Raw genomic sequence first — 14676 nt, 5'->3', positions numbered from 1 at the left:
TTAGTAAACCACTCTTTAATAGAAAACGAAGCAATTTTTTTGCATGTTTTGTTTTTTTGTTTTTTTTCCCACTGGTCTACCGAAAATATACCCAACCATGACTTTTCCACGTCTAGTTTTTACAAATCTGCAGTTAACAGAATACATACATGATTTATTAGGCCTGCTGGCTGGTGGAAGCCCCGGCTTTTGTTGTATTTGACTGATATACTGTATATCACGTTTCCCCGTTTGGTGTATTAATGGTGGACACGTTTCTTTGTGTGTTGCTGGACACAGTGTTAATCCATATTTCAGTTTTAGTTGCAGAGATTTTGGCTACCACCCTATTCAACAGGATGTTTTGGTATTCTCTTCATTTTTCTTAACCTTGGGGAATAAATCTGAACTGAGACACCACCGGGGGATAAGTGGGAAAACATTTTCTTGTGATGTGAGTGAGTTGAACCTTGTTACTGCCATGTAACATCAAAGAGTGAATGATCGACGGAAGGTCAACTGGCTCGTCTGTTGGTAAAACTGATTAAGCCTCTTGAATGACTATTGCTTATGCATGGTGTTCAGAATGAGATTGTCAACTATTCAGTCGCAGGTATTTCATATGTTTTCAAACATACAGTATACTTAATTGATGTCATACATTTAACACATTGTACATAGATAACTGAACCTTCCCCCTAACTGAACATATGGCAGTACATGAAACTTCAGACTAAATAAAAAGCTAAACATCAAGTTAAAAAGGGCAAATGTGTACAATGAAAAGAAAAAAAAGTAAATAAAATGAAATAATAAAAAAAAAACAGTCACACAGAGCACAGCACACATTCCCCAAGGACAGTTATTCTCACACACTTCAAATGCCTCTTCAAGGTCACCAGTTTTAACGAATTCCAAAAACATCCTCCAGATGCTGTAAAAATCAGAAGCTTTCTTCCTAAGTATCTGAGAGCTTCTCAAGAGCCAAGCTTGAATTTGGCAAAGAAAGGGGCTACCATTATTCTTCCAGCACAGAGCAATCGAGCGCTTGGCTTGTAGTAGGCACAGGTCAACCACTTTTCTTTGTCTGTTAGAGAACAATTGTCTGGATAAATGTTTAATATATGCAGTTAAAGACTAAATAGTTCCAATTTATTTTGGTAGCGACACAGTAATTTTAGGACTGTAAAACCTCAAGGGCAAGTCAAGCTAATTTAAAACACATCTCCAGTTTTCAGCTATCTTGCCTTCCTTAGGGTCGTCTTCAAAGGACTTAGAACCTGAAAAGCCTGACAGTGCCCAGTGTTTTTGGAATAATGTTTAACAACAATAATGATGATAATAATGTTTGTGGAAGTAGTTGCAGATGAGGGTAATTTTAACTCATAAGAAATAAATCAAACTGTCTTTACCTTCCATGCTCAAATTACAGATCTGTTTAACTAGTTATTTGCAATACAATGCAAATAACTACGCATTTATCATTGAAAGGAAGAAAAAATGTCACAAAGGTGAAACTCATTATTTGGGACATTATGGCAGAATCAATAGGAAAGGACAGCCAGGTGGTGTAAACGTATGTTGCAATAGAAAAACAGTATGAACACATGCTCAGCTTCTCAACCGTCCTGGCACAAACACAGTTGATGGATCTGTGGCTGGCAGCTTGTAAGTGACTGTCCACCCACTTAAACTGGCCCAGCATGAACTCACACAAACAAGTGACAACCTTAACAAGCCTTTAAATATTTCCTTATGAATATCAGTGTAATGTGTAATTAGGATTTATTGCTTTGTGCAGTAATAGTTTGGCAATTTAAACTCGGCACTCGAGTGATGTAGCTGATGTTATGGGGTCTTAGAGGAATCTGGAAGTCATCATTTATTCATCGTTATAAAAGCAGTGTTTGGGCCAGCACCACTTTCATCATATTTTGGCTGGTTCCTGTGTGTGAAGAGTATGTGCATGTGCATGTTTGCGTTTGTGTTCATACAGTATTTGAGCAAATGCAATGTGTGCTTGTGTATGTCCACTTTCATTTAGTTTCTGTACAGGACAACTGAGGAGACTCAGTCATGGCACATAATTGAACCAGCAAAATGAAATGACATCACGTAGTTCTAAACAGACTGAGTGGACTTCAGCCGAAGATCTTCTAATATTCTTATTACTATGTTGTATTCTATTTTTCATGTGATAATTTAACTGTTCTTTTTCTTTTTTTTTAGCTAACCTCTACTGGTGAATAATTACTTTTCCTCTATATTATTGTGCTTCTGCGACCAGTTCACCTTCGACTAGTATGAGCTTTTTCAACAAATCCAGCATTAAGGCAAATTGCTGTCTGATTGTATGGTGAGAGAGCAGGAGAGAGGGAGGCGGTTGGCTGAAAAACATAAGGTATGATGGAGTGGGTTATCTCACTTCTGAAAATCATCGACATCCCCTGGATTGAGCTCAAACTGTTTCTTGTTTCTTTTTTTAAATGCGCGTTCCAATTTCTCCACTCAAATAATTGCATTGCATTAGTCCTAGATAATGCCTAAATGCCAGTGTAGTAATTTCTCCTCTCTTTTTCTTTCATTTTCTTGTCTCTCTCTCACCCTCTGACTTCTCCCTGCTGCTGTACCTTCTTTTTCTTCTTCCCCTCCCCCTTAGCCCTTTCTCCCTCCCCTTTCCCTTTACTTCCCTCCCACTTTTCTCTCTCACTCTATAGAGCTCTCAGTCTCTGCGCTCCGCTTCATTTCCCGCTTCAACATGTTGGCAGGAGGAGAAAGAGGAGGATGCTGCGCTCTACCCTCGGTGCGTTCTTGCCACCCCTGCGGCCAGCGCGCGCTGCCTCTGACTCAGACTCAGCCTCAGCTTTCAGTTGTCTCCGCCTGAAGGACTTCACAGAGGAGGTGGGGGAGGAACCGAAGGATACGCTGGAGATCAGGAGCCCTCACACCCAGGTCCCCAACAGGAACAACAACAGCAGGAGAGCGGAACAGAGCAACTGCTCCTCATCTGTGGTGGAAACTACTAATACCTCAACAGTGACCACCTCCTCTAGTCTCTCTCCCTCCTCTTCCTCCTTCTCGGCTCCCAGATCCATGTGGCAGGAGGCAATAAGGAGGAAGCGGTATCTCCTTGACCGGGCAGGGGAATCTGGTGAAGGGGATAGAGGAGGAGGAGGAGGAGGAGGTCAGGATAGGAGGAACAGGTCCCCGGACTGGCTGTATGAGTCCTACTACTGTATGAGCCAGCAGCATCCCCTGATTGTGTTTCTGCTGCTCATAGTGATGGGAGCCTGCCTGGCTCTGCTGACTGTGTTCTTTGCTTCAGGACTGGTAAGCTGCTCATTCACAGCATGCAGAAACACACACACACACACACACACACACACACACACTCACACAGAGAAAGAGAAAGTCACATTTCCATTACTTTTGGGGACACTACATAGATGTTAATTTCTGGGAGACTAACCATAACCACTGCTTGCCTAACCATAACCCTTACCCTTACCCTAACCTTAACCCAAGTCTTGACCCTAAAATTGAATAATTTATGTTATGAGGACTTACACTTTGTCCCTGTAAGGAAGGCAAGTCCCCACAATGTAAAACTGTGTAATTAATATTTGTCCCCACAACATGAGTAATACAAGTCCACACTCATCCGTCATTATACAAATTTAAGAAGTACAAATACACATCTGGGGCCATACCAGTATATGGATGGCATTATATTCTAGCAGATATGTTGCACATCCTTGTGTGTGGGCTACAAATTATGGTGATGATAGGTGCAGGAAATTCTTATCAAGTGTCAACTCTGCAAACTGTGTCAACAGATGCATTTACACACACGTGGTGCACACACATATTGTAAACTTGTGCACAATTTCTTTAAGTACACATAGAAATAGGATCACACAAACGGTCTTGCCAATCATCTGCACAGAAAGGTGCATATGTGTGTGCACACACACACAAAAACACAAAATCTGCTGGCTTGTGACACACAATACATGAGCTGCACACACATTAAAATGTGCACACACATACAAGCGTGCCTGTGCAACCCCAGTATGCACGTACACTCTCACAGCATGCAGTCCTCATTGCAGCACTAATGTGAAGAGAAGGGTGAGATAAAAGTGAGGGGGGAATAAGGGGCTTAGTTATTGTCTGACCTCATGGTTGACTGAACTACAGAAAGGAGATCTGTTTCCCTCTGTCACTATTTTGACAGGGTTATCTTTGCCCTAAAAGCCTGAAAAATTCAATGCAGTGAAGGCGAGACCTCGTAAGACATTCTGAACAAAAATAAACCAAAACATTATTTCTTAGTGCACATTTTGACTGACTGCGATTTAACTCTTTAATAACCTACCTGATTATATGCTTCTAAAAAAAGGAAAGAGTTTTTAGGACATAATGATATATTAGCACAATCTAATGATTGATCTTGCAGGATATGCTAAGATTACCTTATTGTATCTTATCACATTTTTGGATTAGGAGAGTGCCGCTCACTGCTGAGTCTGCTGTTAAGAAAGGATTATTCTAAAACACACTAAATAAGACAGTAGGACAACGAGAGCACTGAGAGACAGACACATACACATGCACAAACACTCATACATATCACCTCATCACCACATCATGAAATTCAGTATTTCAGTTGATCAGTGGGAACTGATGTATTGTAGCTAAACATATAAAACTGACTGAAATCACCTTTGCATGCTAAAGTTGTTTTCCTGCACTGTAACATACAGCCAACAGATGGTGAGGTTAGTAACAACAGTGGTGCGCATTTCCGTGTAATCAAGATAAAACAGTCACTTATGTGTAACTAGTCAACAAATGAAGTCCCTTATCTAAAAGAAGAGACAATGGTCTTTTGATTAAACATTTTTAATCTGGAAACTTTTCTGATTGCTTTTTAATTACCTCCTACACTCCTACGCTGTAATTGTCATTATAGTGATTTTCTTATGGCTTTGCATATAGGGAATACTCAGCATTTAAGTGGTTAATCATCATTCATCATTCTTTTGACTAATTATCATAGTCGCAGCTGGGGTCTGTACAGCTGAAGAACCTGATTGATAATTTCAGTTTGGATTTATTATAAAATTAAGGTGGCAGCGTTTGTCAAAGCTGTGGTTAAGTGTGAGAGTTAACCACCAGGTATTAATGTAGAGTTAGAAACATGGGTGCACCAGAACCAAAAAGAAGGCCTTTGAAATTCTGAATCTTAAATAGAAACTGTTTACCCACAATCAGACACTAATTATGATTCTGCACATTCTGGTTGCAATGTTTTTATGGACATACAACAAACAAGCATCTCAGTTCAGCCCACTGCTCTATCTGTCCTACTTCCTCTTTTCTTTTCGCTCCATCCTTGTGCTGGATAAGCATGACTTTAGCTACTCCCTTTTTTTCCCCCTCCATCATTCCCTATTTCTCTACATTCTTGTGTATGTGTCATCTCTCACCTCCTCACATTTCTGCCTCTCTTTTTTTGTATCGCTCTTTTTGTATCCTATCATCCCTCCATCCTGCTGGCTGGCTGACCTAAATCTTGTGCTGTTTTGGAGCTCTGCTCTGGGCGAGACAAACTCTCTGTGGCTCTCTGCAGCCACACATATCCTCTCCTGTCCCAGTACATTGACTGTGTGCAAGAGAAAGAGACATGGGGAAGGTGGGGGTGGGGGCCAAAGAAGGACAAAGCCAGAGAGCGAGAGAAGGACGACAAATGCAGAGAGAAGCATCGTGAGATAGACTGGCATAAAAACATTTTGATGGTTAGCTTACTTCTGAAATACAAAAACGGAGTGAATAAGAATTGGTTTTAGTGATTAGGGATTTAGTTAATAAAGACATACTACATTTTATAACAGCATGCATGATTGTCAATATTACAACAATAATTCAAAAGAAGAACTTGAAAATGATCCATTCATTCATTTGGATTTTGCAGTGTAATTTATACGGTGGATATTTGGAGTTTTTAATGATCAAAATTAAATGGAAGACAAAATAAAGCTCTGTGTTTATGGATGGTCATCCAGTGCCAGCAAATTACTCGCCCTGATGTTAAACTAAACAAAAAGTTGGAATCAGCATTCACCCCGTAACAATATGACGCAAGACTATTTGGGCTCGGTTTGGTTATTAGGTATCAGTGTATTTCACAGACATCCTTGCCTACACAACTCAATGTGCCACTAAGAATGTGACACATCTGCCTACATATGCTGACCCTTTTCCTTAACCTGCCACACTACTGGAACAGCAGTGATGGGATGAAGTCTGGCAAAGGCAGGAAACACAAACGACTCATTTCACTGCGCTATCCTCCTACATGCACCTTGAAGAAACTCCTGAAATTTTTATTAGAACTTTCAGATCTAAGTGTGTTTCAAAACGTCAGCAGCAAATCCATTATGGATATGGCTTCAGCTTTGCGACCGGTTAACATTGGGGACTTTTTAGGCTTCTCCCTTACACATAGGATGTTCTCTCAGTATAAAGGTTTTTTCACTCTGACAGTATTGATAAGTTGATATGGATAATTGGCTTGTACATTCAGCCATACTGAAACGATTCTAAGCTTAGATGTTATGATTTTGCCATTGTGGTAAAGTCAGTCATTTGTGTTGATTTTATAATAGCTGGATTCTCCTTATGTATTTGAATGTCTTTATATTTTAGTCCCTACATGATACATGGACAAAGATAACGGGGTACAAACAAGAGTACCATTCTACAGAGCACAGGAAGAAAACATGCTATATGTGAAGCCACATATGTGACAGATTGGAGAGACAGACAGGAATGATTATTAAAGTATATTTGAATACATAAGTAATTGAGTTCACTAATTTGAGTGTAGTTTTTCTTTTACTTCTGTTTTCCCCTCATTTTTACCTTCTGCTGTTTTTTTTTTTTTTTTTTAAACTCAATCCTGTTTAATTCAGACATCTAGGAGCTGTGCCACATTGTATTCTGTAGGCTTAAGTGAATGCCTCGTGCATAGAGATAATGTAACAGGATGGGTGTTATTTTTACCCAGGATGACAGACAAAGCAGACCAGTGTTCTACTACAGGCACTCAGCCTTTTCATGTTTAAAATGTAAACTAAACAAACAACGTAACGATAAGGACAACTGAGCAACAATTGTGCAACAGCAAGCAGCAGCTATGTATAAACAGCATTTATTTATTATAAACATAAAAGATATGACCCCAGTAATTCAGAAGCAATATTTTTATGCAAGACTCTGTATGTGTTGTGGTGATACCATATTTCACAGTCTGTATTTGCAGTTCATACTGAGTCTTGTCACAATTTCTTGTGGCTCAAACTGAAAGGTAAAGCTACTGGAGAACATACGGAGCAAAAGGGCATTTGTTTCATCCGATCACCGACTTCCTTCTCAGATTGTAGCTTGTAAAGAGCAGTCTTTGTAGTGACACCTTGTTGGGTTTGAAAAAGCGGAAAAATCTGAGGAGAATCTGTTTTATCTTGTATTCACTGCTTCTCTGGGTGGGCCTCATATCTGCCTTGGTTGTTTGTATTTTCAGGATGCTAAAGAGGAAACAGAGTGAGAGGAGTGGCTTTTTTAACACAGTTAGGCTGTTTCATGCCCCCTTGAGAAGTCTGTCTTCTAAATTTGCTTCTTCTCTATATTTATCTCTCTCAGGCAAACCTAGTTTTCTCTCTAATTAATTATTCCTCCCTTCTCTGATGGATTACATATCTCTTACCCTCTCTTAAATTGCCTGTTCACGTGTTTCACTGTCTTTTATTTTCTTTAATCCTTTTTCAGAACATTGAGGACCATGTGGCCTTTGTAATCACTGTGCCCACAGCGCTGGCTATCTTCCTGGCTGTGTTTGTACTCGTCTGCATCGAGTCAATCTTCAAGAAGCTTCTACGTGTTTTCTCCCTGGTCATCTGGGCCTGCTTGGTTGCCATGGGTTACCTTTTTATGTTTTCTGGCGGGATCATCTGTCCGTGGGATCAGGTAAGACATGTAGATGTTCTGTGGTTAATCATTTTATTGCAGAGGACAATGTGGTACATTCTGTGATTTGTTTGATGCTTTTGTCCTGATTCATTGGGTAATTGTAGGAGAGATTCAGTGGCTTAGGGAAAAAACAGTACAACAGATTGTGAATGGCAGTTTTTAATATAATGTACAGTGCATAGTTCACTCCTAAGAACAGCCCTCTCTTGTAATTAAATGCTTTGGACTATCTTAGCAAACCAAACATGGGTCATATGTAAGTACACACTAAGAGATAAGATAGAAATCTAGGCCAGTGGATTTTGGATGTTGCCGATGTGTATTTCTTTCAGTCTCTTGCTCTGTTTTCTCTTTAAACTCTACTGGGTTATCCTGTGAGTTTTGTTTGCTTTTAAAGTGCACATTTTGTGAAAGTTAACCAGATAATCCCAGCCATCCCCATCCCATACCAGATCACTTACACCTGTCACAGGATATACTTACTGATTAAGTCTTACAAATGTGACGCTCCTGAAACATTTGCCCGATTGCCAGAAAACATCATGAAATATTGGTTGCAAGAGGAGCTAGAGATTTGACTTTGCTTATTATTCACACATATTATGTTCTGCTTGAGTTGACTTCTACCTAATACCCAAACATATATAGCTGCTCTCCAGACCAAAAAAAACTAACTTTTTTAAAGTCTCTGATAAGAGGGTGTCTGTACTGTCTGTCGTGTGGAGTGTCGTTATAACAAACGTGAATGTGAAACAAGACTTAGGGATTCAGATGGCCTGGAAAAAAGATGTTCCTCCTCAAGCTTTTATTTTATCTCTTGTATCTGACCCACATTCTAAAATAGGCTGGCTTTTAAGTTTTGGATTGATCATGCACAAGCTTGAGTGCTTCCTGACATTTTATCATGTTTTGTTTTTTTTTTGTCTTTTTCTGTATGCTTCTGCCTCACCGAGTGTTAGTAAATTAATATCAATGTTATCCTTCTTAAAAAGCTCCAGAGATTATATCAGAATGATTTGGTAATAGGATAAAAGCTGTATTATTGATGTCTGTCCATCTGTAAAAAAAAAAAAAAAAACAATAGTTAAACTGTAAAACATCATGGTTATGTATTATGTGTCAGACCTCTTGACTTCCAGTCCCCTTTTTCTCTTTTGAACTAAAACACATTCACTCGTATTAATAATTTATGTATCTAATTAAAAACAATAATTGATTGTTATTGTTGTTCAAAGATTCACTTCGACAGTAACTACTGTCCTGTCTAGAGACACTTCAATCTTGGTAGACTCTAACCACCATGGTTCAAATTCAGTTTATTGTGTTTAATTTAGCACTTTCCTCTAAACCTTATGAAATCAGTTGAGCAAATAAATCAAATCCAATTATCGCATACACAATAGAGAAGCCTGTTGTAATATAGAAAACAAATGTGAGAAACTGAAATATACAGTAATATAATCTCCTATACAGTAGTGACTATCCATTGCTGATATTAAATTATTTGCTGTCAGAAAGGAAGCGCAAAGGATTTATGTCTAATAACATGCCGTACAGTAGGATTTATTCTCGTAGAAAATTACAGAACAATAAAGATGACACAACAAAGAAGAAATTTGAGGTTAGGAAATTTGCAGGATTGAGTAAGAGGCCAATGCTTACTGTTGAACTGCTTCTGTTGCTGCAATATGTTTAATATGTGCAACTCAGCACTGTTTATAGTATGCACCAATATATTGCAGTGACTACTTTATGCATATAGTCATTGTTGGTGCTGCTCCACATACATACTTTTTTTTGTTGACATACATCCGTCACCACATTTTTATACTTCAGAGAGGGACACGACAAGTGATATTAGGTAGTGGGGAATAAATAGAGTGTGACAAACTGGATGTCAAAGGTCATGAATGCTGTGATGCCAGTGAGCCACCACACAACCTTCCATGTTATTATGTTTTCCAAGCTTGCTGCTAGAATTGCTGAGTTGCAATTACAGAATTCAACTTCATGGCTACCACACCTTCTGACAGGGAGCTCATTACAGAGTCACCATAAATGAAAGAATGTAGCTCCAATGGAATATCATTACTGTTTGATTAGACAGCCACAAACAGATCATATATCAGAGTCACACTGGTAAAAAAGTGCAGTCATCTGGTATGAAGGACGCCTGCCAGATGTGTTGTATGAAACTGCCGTAAATGCAGGCTCACTGACTGTGTCCCATGTGGCCCTCTTCATACCATGCAGCTGCGTATCAGTCAGAGTGCATGAAAAATGCTGTTGATCTGAGACCACTTTGCCCATAAAGTTTCTATAGACTTCTTGTGCCATAGGATTTGTTGGGGGGGAAACAGTAAAATAATATATTAGTAATTAGTAATACCTAATTATGCATCTATTGTTAATGTATATTCAAAATGTATTTTAATGTTGTGAAAATACTGGCCAACTTTTAACACAGTAATATACAGACTATTCCTTGTCTCTTGAAGTCGCTCCAGGAGCTGTATACTATACCTATGTACCTATATGCTGTGTATATTATATTCTGTTGTAATATCATGTCTGCAGCTAAATGTGGCAAAATGGACAAATAATAGTATATATTCATACATCCTGCAACAGGGCTCATTGAAAACACCACAGTACATTAGGTCTTAAATATTTGAAAGCTGAAATAGTACTTGGCAAGAAAGATCTCTAGTGTGGCCTTGTCTATCACAAAGAGGTAGCTAAAGATACATTGAATCACAGGCCACTCCATTCATCCCTTCCTTTGCTTTCTAAAAATGTCAAGCCATTATGCCATTAGTGCTCTCACTGCTGCATCTTAGCCATCTTAATTAACAGTAGCTGAAAAGACATTATTGTTGATTGGCTATGCACTCTGTGTTTTTAGAGGCTTGCTGCCATATTATAGATATTAGAAACCATAATAAAATGCATACTGAGATGACAGGGCCCAGCCTCCAAAAAAGATCTAATGATTACACTTTAAAATGACTTTCATTTTTATTTTGTCTTTCTTTTTTTTCTGTTCAGCTTTCTTGCTCTATAGACCCATCTTACAGATTATCTTGAGGAAAAAAGGGGAAAATCTTTCCCCTTGTTTTAATTAAGGACCTGAATTATTGATTAATTGATTAACATGTGATTCTCAACCTATGAGGTTGACAAGCTTTGTGTGAATATATTGACTGATATTGTCTGTTGGTCAGATAGAACAAGACATTGTAGGCATCACTTGGGATTATAGTGATGATGGACGTTGTTTTACAATGTTGACATTTAGTCAACCAAATGATTAATCGATTACTTGAAAAAAAATTATCTGCAGACTCATTAGTAATGAAAGCAGTTAATTGCATCCTTATGTTAAGGTCCACATGAATGCTTTCATTTACATGGACCTTAATTTTAAGATTATTCAATTATTTTTGTTATATAGTGTATGACTACATTTTTGACATGTGGGGATCCAACAGAATTAAATTAATCAAGCATCTTAACCCAGAGAAAAATTTGAAGACATTGCCCTCCTTGCTGTTTAAGCTCTCACACTGCATTTGCTCATCAGCCAATTATATTAATAACCAAGTCTTTGAATCTGTGGTTACCCCGGTGTTACTGTGCAGTTGCTAAGTGGATGTCTGCTCCAGAAAAGAAACAGAGGGAGGCAATGTAAAAGTCAGAGTTAATTAAATGCTCTCTGTGCTGTAGTGAGGAGGTAGCCATGAGAAGTAGGGGAATGAAACAGTGATTAGAGGGGGGCATTCATCTCTCCCACCACCTCACCTGTCAAGTATAGACCTAAGCTCATTAAGGATGATGGCTTGTGTCCCATATCATTCATGCAATGGTGCTGTTGCCAGTCAGTGGATGAAAATGTCACTGCTGGTAGTCCCAATACAAAGTTCCATAATTAGCGTTAAGTAAAAAGGAAAAAAAGAAAAACAAAACATGAAAAAAAGTGATAACTAAAGGACTAAGATAAGTTGCTAAGATACCAGTATGTGCAGTAATGCACTTTAAATACCTGACTCAAATGTCTGAATAATTAACAATGTGGCAGTATTCTGATTTGGAAAGCAAAGAGAGCAAAACAAAAATGGGACAGAGAAATGGAGACAGAGGATGAATGCATCAGCGATTTTTAAATCTGAAGATGTCTCTGTGTGGGAGCATTCCTTTCTTATTGCTTCTATGCTGATATACACTGACGGGTTTATGGCTCAGTTGTTGTGTACCATTTCACTGTACTGGAAACATGAATTAATTTTCTCACTCTCTCTCTGGTTTTTGCCTCATTTAAATTTTGTCTTCTAACACACGTGTGTGTACATGTACACTTTGATACACACAAGTAGCCACAACAGTACTTGGTACACAGTGGACTAGTATACAAGGGACTAATCTTAAATATAATCTGTTTTCGACCAAAATCAACCAGAGAATTGTGTGGTGCTTTTGTGTAGAGTTCAACTTGAGTTACCTTTAAAGTGGCTATAATCGATATGTTCAGGGGACATAATGTTTGAGGCAAGGCTCATAGCGATGAACCTGAAGAGAATCATCACTGCAATCTGAAGCTCCCCTTGGCTTTACCAAGCTTTATAGTGCGGCTCAGCTCATTTAGTGTTTTAGCTGTCAAGCCCACAAAAACCACAGTGTATACTACCTACTCAGCAACAAATGGCAGACAGACACAGTGTGTGACGAGCTGGTGAACGTAATGGAGCATTCAGCAACGAAAGAGCCTGCTTTTTTCCAGTTGGTGGAGGCCAAAAATGAAGAGGGAATATTGGACCAAATAAGTGGCCAAATAAATCAGCTTTTGCAGATTTAAAGTGCAAATTTCTGCTGTTGCTGACCAGTTGTATACTGTTGTAAAATGGGAATTTCAGAATGAAAGAAGTTCACTATCAAGTTTGCACCATCCAGTTTTATGTAACCCTGCTCTGCAGGAGTATGAATTGTGTGGCATAGTTTGCAGTCATTCATGAGACCATGCAGATGTGTTCCTCAGAATGAACTGTGTTAATGTCCTGTTAGCATGGCCTTTTTGCAAGGGAACAGCACTCAAATAAATTTGCTGTGTCATTTTCTGGTCTTACTGGGCACCAGTGTCAAAGAAAGCAGTCATGAAAATCCTTTGAAATCCTTGTTGAGATGCCCATCAAGGCCTCTTCAAAGTAACTGTTTTTCTCAAACTGGCACTTTTTTGCATTTGAGCAAAACACAAATTAGAGTTGAGATCATTCGATGGTTTCAGCTTTCATGTGTGATAGTAGTCGGTTAGGTGGGCCGTGATCATCTTGCTTCTCCCGCAGCAGACCTACATACAGTGTCTGTTATTTCATTAAATGAGAAAATGTTCTGTATTCCCCCACTGATTGTCAAGCCATTTAAGATAACTTTACTTTCTTGTTTTTGTTTACTAAAAACAATTTTGGAGCCGCTGCACGAGGGTCCTGCCAGCTAATGGAATTGAAGAACTTAACTTGAACTTGTAGCTTGAAATCTCATTCAGTATTTATGCAGTGATCGTTCAAGATATAAAATGCAGTTTGGATGATGACTGATGTTCGGCGACATGGGCAGTTTCTCCAATTTTCAAAACTCAAACATTTATTCATAGCAGCGATAGCATTTTTTAATCTTTAACTAGCCACCGTGGTCGGTTGTTTTTTCTTACAGTAAATTGTACTTTGTTTAATGACATTTTTTGTGTGTTTGTGTGTTCCATAGTCAATTGTCCATAACAAGGACTTCTGACTGTCACTGTTCATGAATGGCATCTAATAGATTCCCCAAAAGATCACAAAGCATTTGTTACATATAAATATATTACCTCTATGAATTGCTATGCATCAGTATACAGTAAAATATGACAACATACATCAGATAGTAATATATAATGTTTGTTGCATGTCTGCATTGGGTCAAGTGAAAGTTATGTCGTGAATCTTGAAGTGTGGATTATGCTATTACACTGTAATTGGTATACAAAGGTAAATCTAAAGGTTGTCCATTGTTCTTGTAAACCAATAAGCCCACAGTGACATCTCACACCGATAGCTAGTCGTTAAAATGACACCAAACATACATGTAGATAATACAATTTTTATGTAACTGAATATTTCCTGACAAGAGTAGCAGACGACATGGAACATAACATTACACCATCTTGGCTCAGTGATGTGCAGGGTGATGTGGAGGCCTTGTGTGCCACTTCTTTAATAAGTTCTCTTCTCTTTTGCTCTTTTCTTTGCTCTGTAACACAATGTTGAATTTAACCTCCCTGGACAAGCTAATGTGCATTCTTTACAGCTCTGCAAGGACATCTTTAATGTTGTCTGCATCACCAAAACAGTTGTGATTTTACATGCAGTGAAAGGTAATAGTATGCTCTGCAGAGGATAAGTAAAAAGGAATTTCCTCCTACTTAGCCAAACTCAAGTTCTACTGCAGCATTATTCTATCAGATATGTCCCTCCCCCCCTTTATTCTTTTTATGTCAGTGCATATTAGTTTCCACGGAGCCCTGGCATGTTCACAAGCTGGACTTGTTCACTGTGCTGCAGGAAATAAAATGGCTTGTGTAGCTTGAACTACTTGGGTCCAGATGGTACTTACAATTTAATATATTTGAATTATTCA

The 14676-nt window shown here is 38.6% G+C and overlaps 1 protein-coding gene across 1 annotated transcript in view; it reads left to right on the top strand.

Moving 5' to 3' along the window:
- The first annotated feature begins 3057 nt into the window (after positions 1-3057).
- Positions 3058-14676, top strand: part of adcy2a (adenylate cyclase 2a) — a 56038-nt gene continuing 44419 nt past the window's right edge. The window contains exons 1-2 of the mRNA XM_041942339.1: positions 3058-3309; positions 7810-8007. Coding sequence (XP_041798273.1) covers positions 3073-3309; positions 7810-8007 — 435 coding nt within the window. The 5' untranslated portion in view covers positions 3058-3072. The remainder of the gene's footprint in view (positions 3310-7809; positions 8008-14676) is intronic.

The sequence above is a fragment of the Chelmon rostratus genome, chromosome 8, assembly GCF_017976325.1.
Source record: "Chelmon rostratus isolate fCheRos1 chromosome 8, fCheRos1.pri, whole genome shotgun sequence".
Lineage (NCBI taxonomy): Eukaryota > Metazoa > Chordata > Actinopteri > Chaetodontiformes > Chaetodontidae > Chelmon > Chelmon rostratus.
The sequence above is the reverse complement of the archived record's forward strand: the minus strand, read 5'-3'. Positions and strand labels throughout refer to the sequence as shown.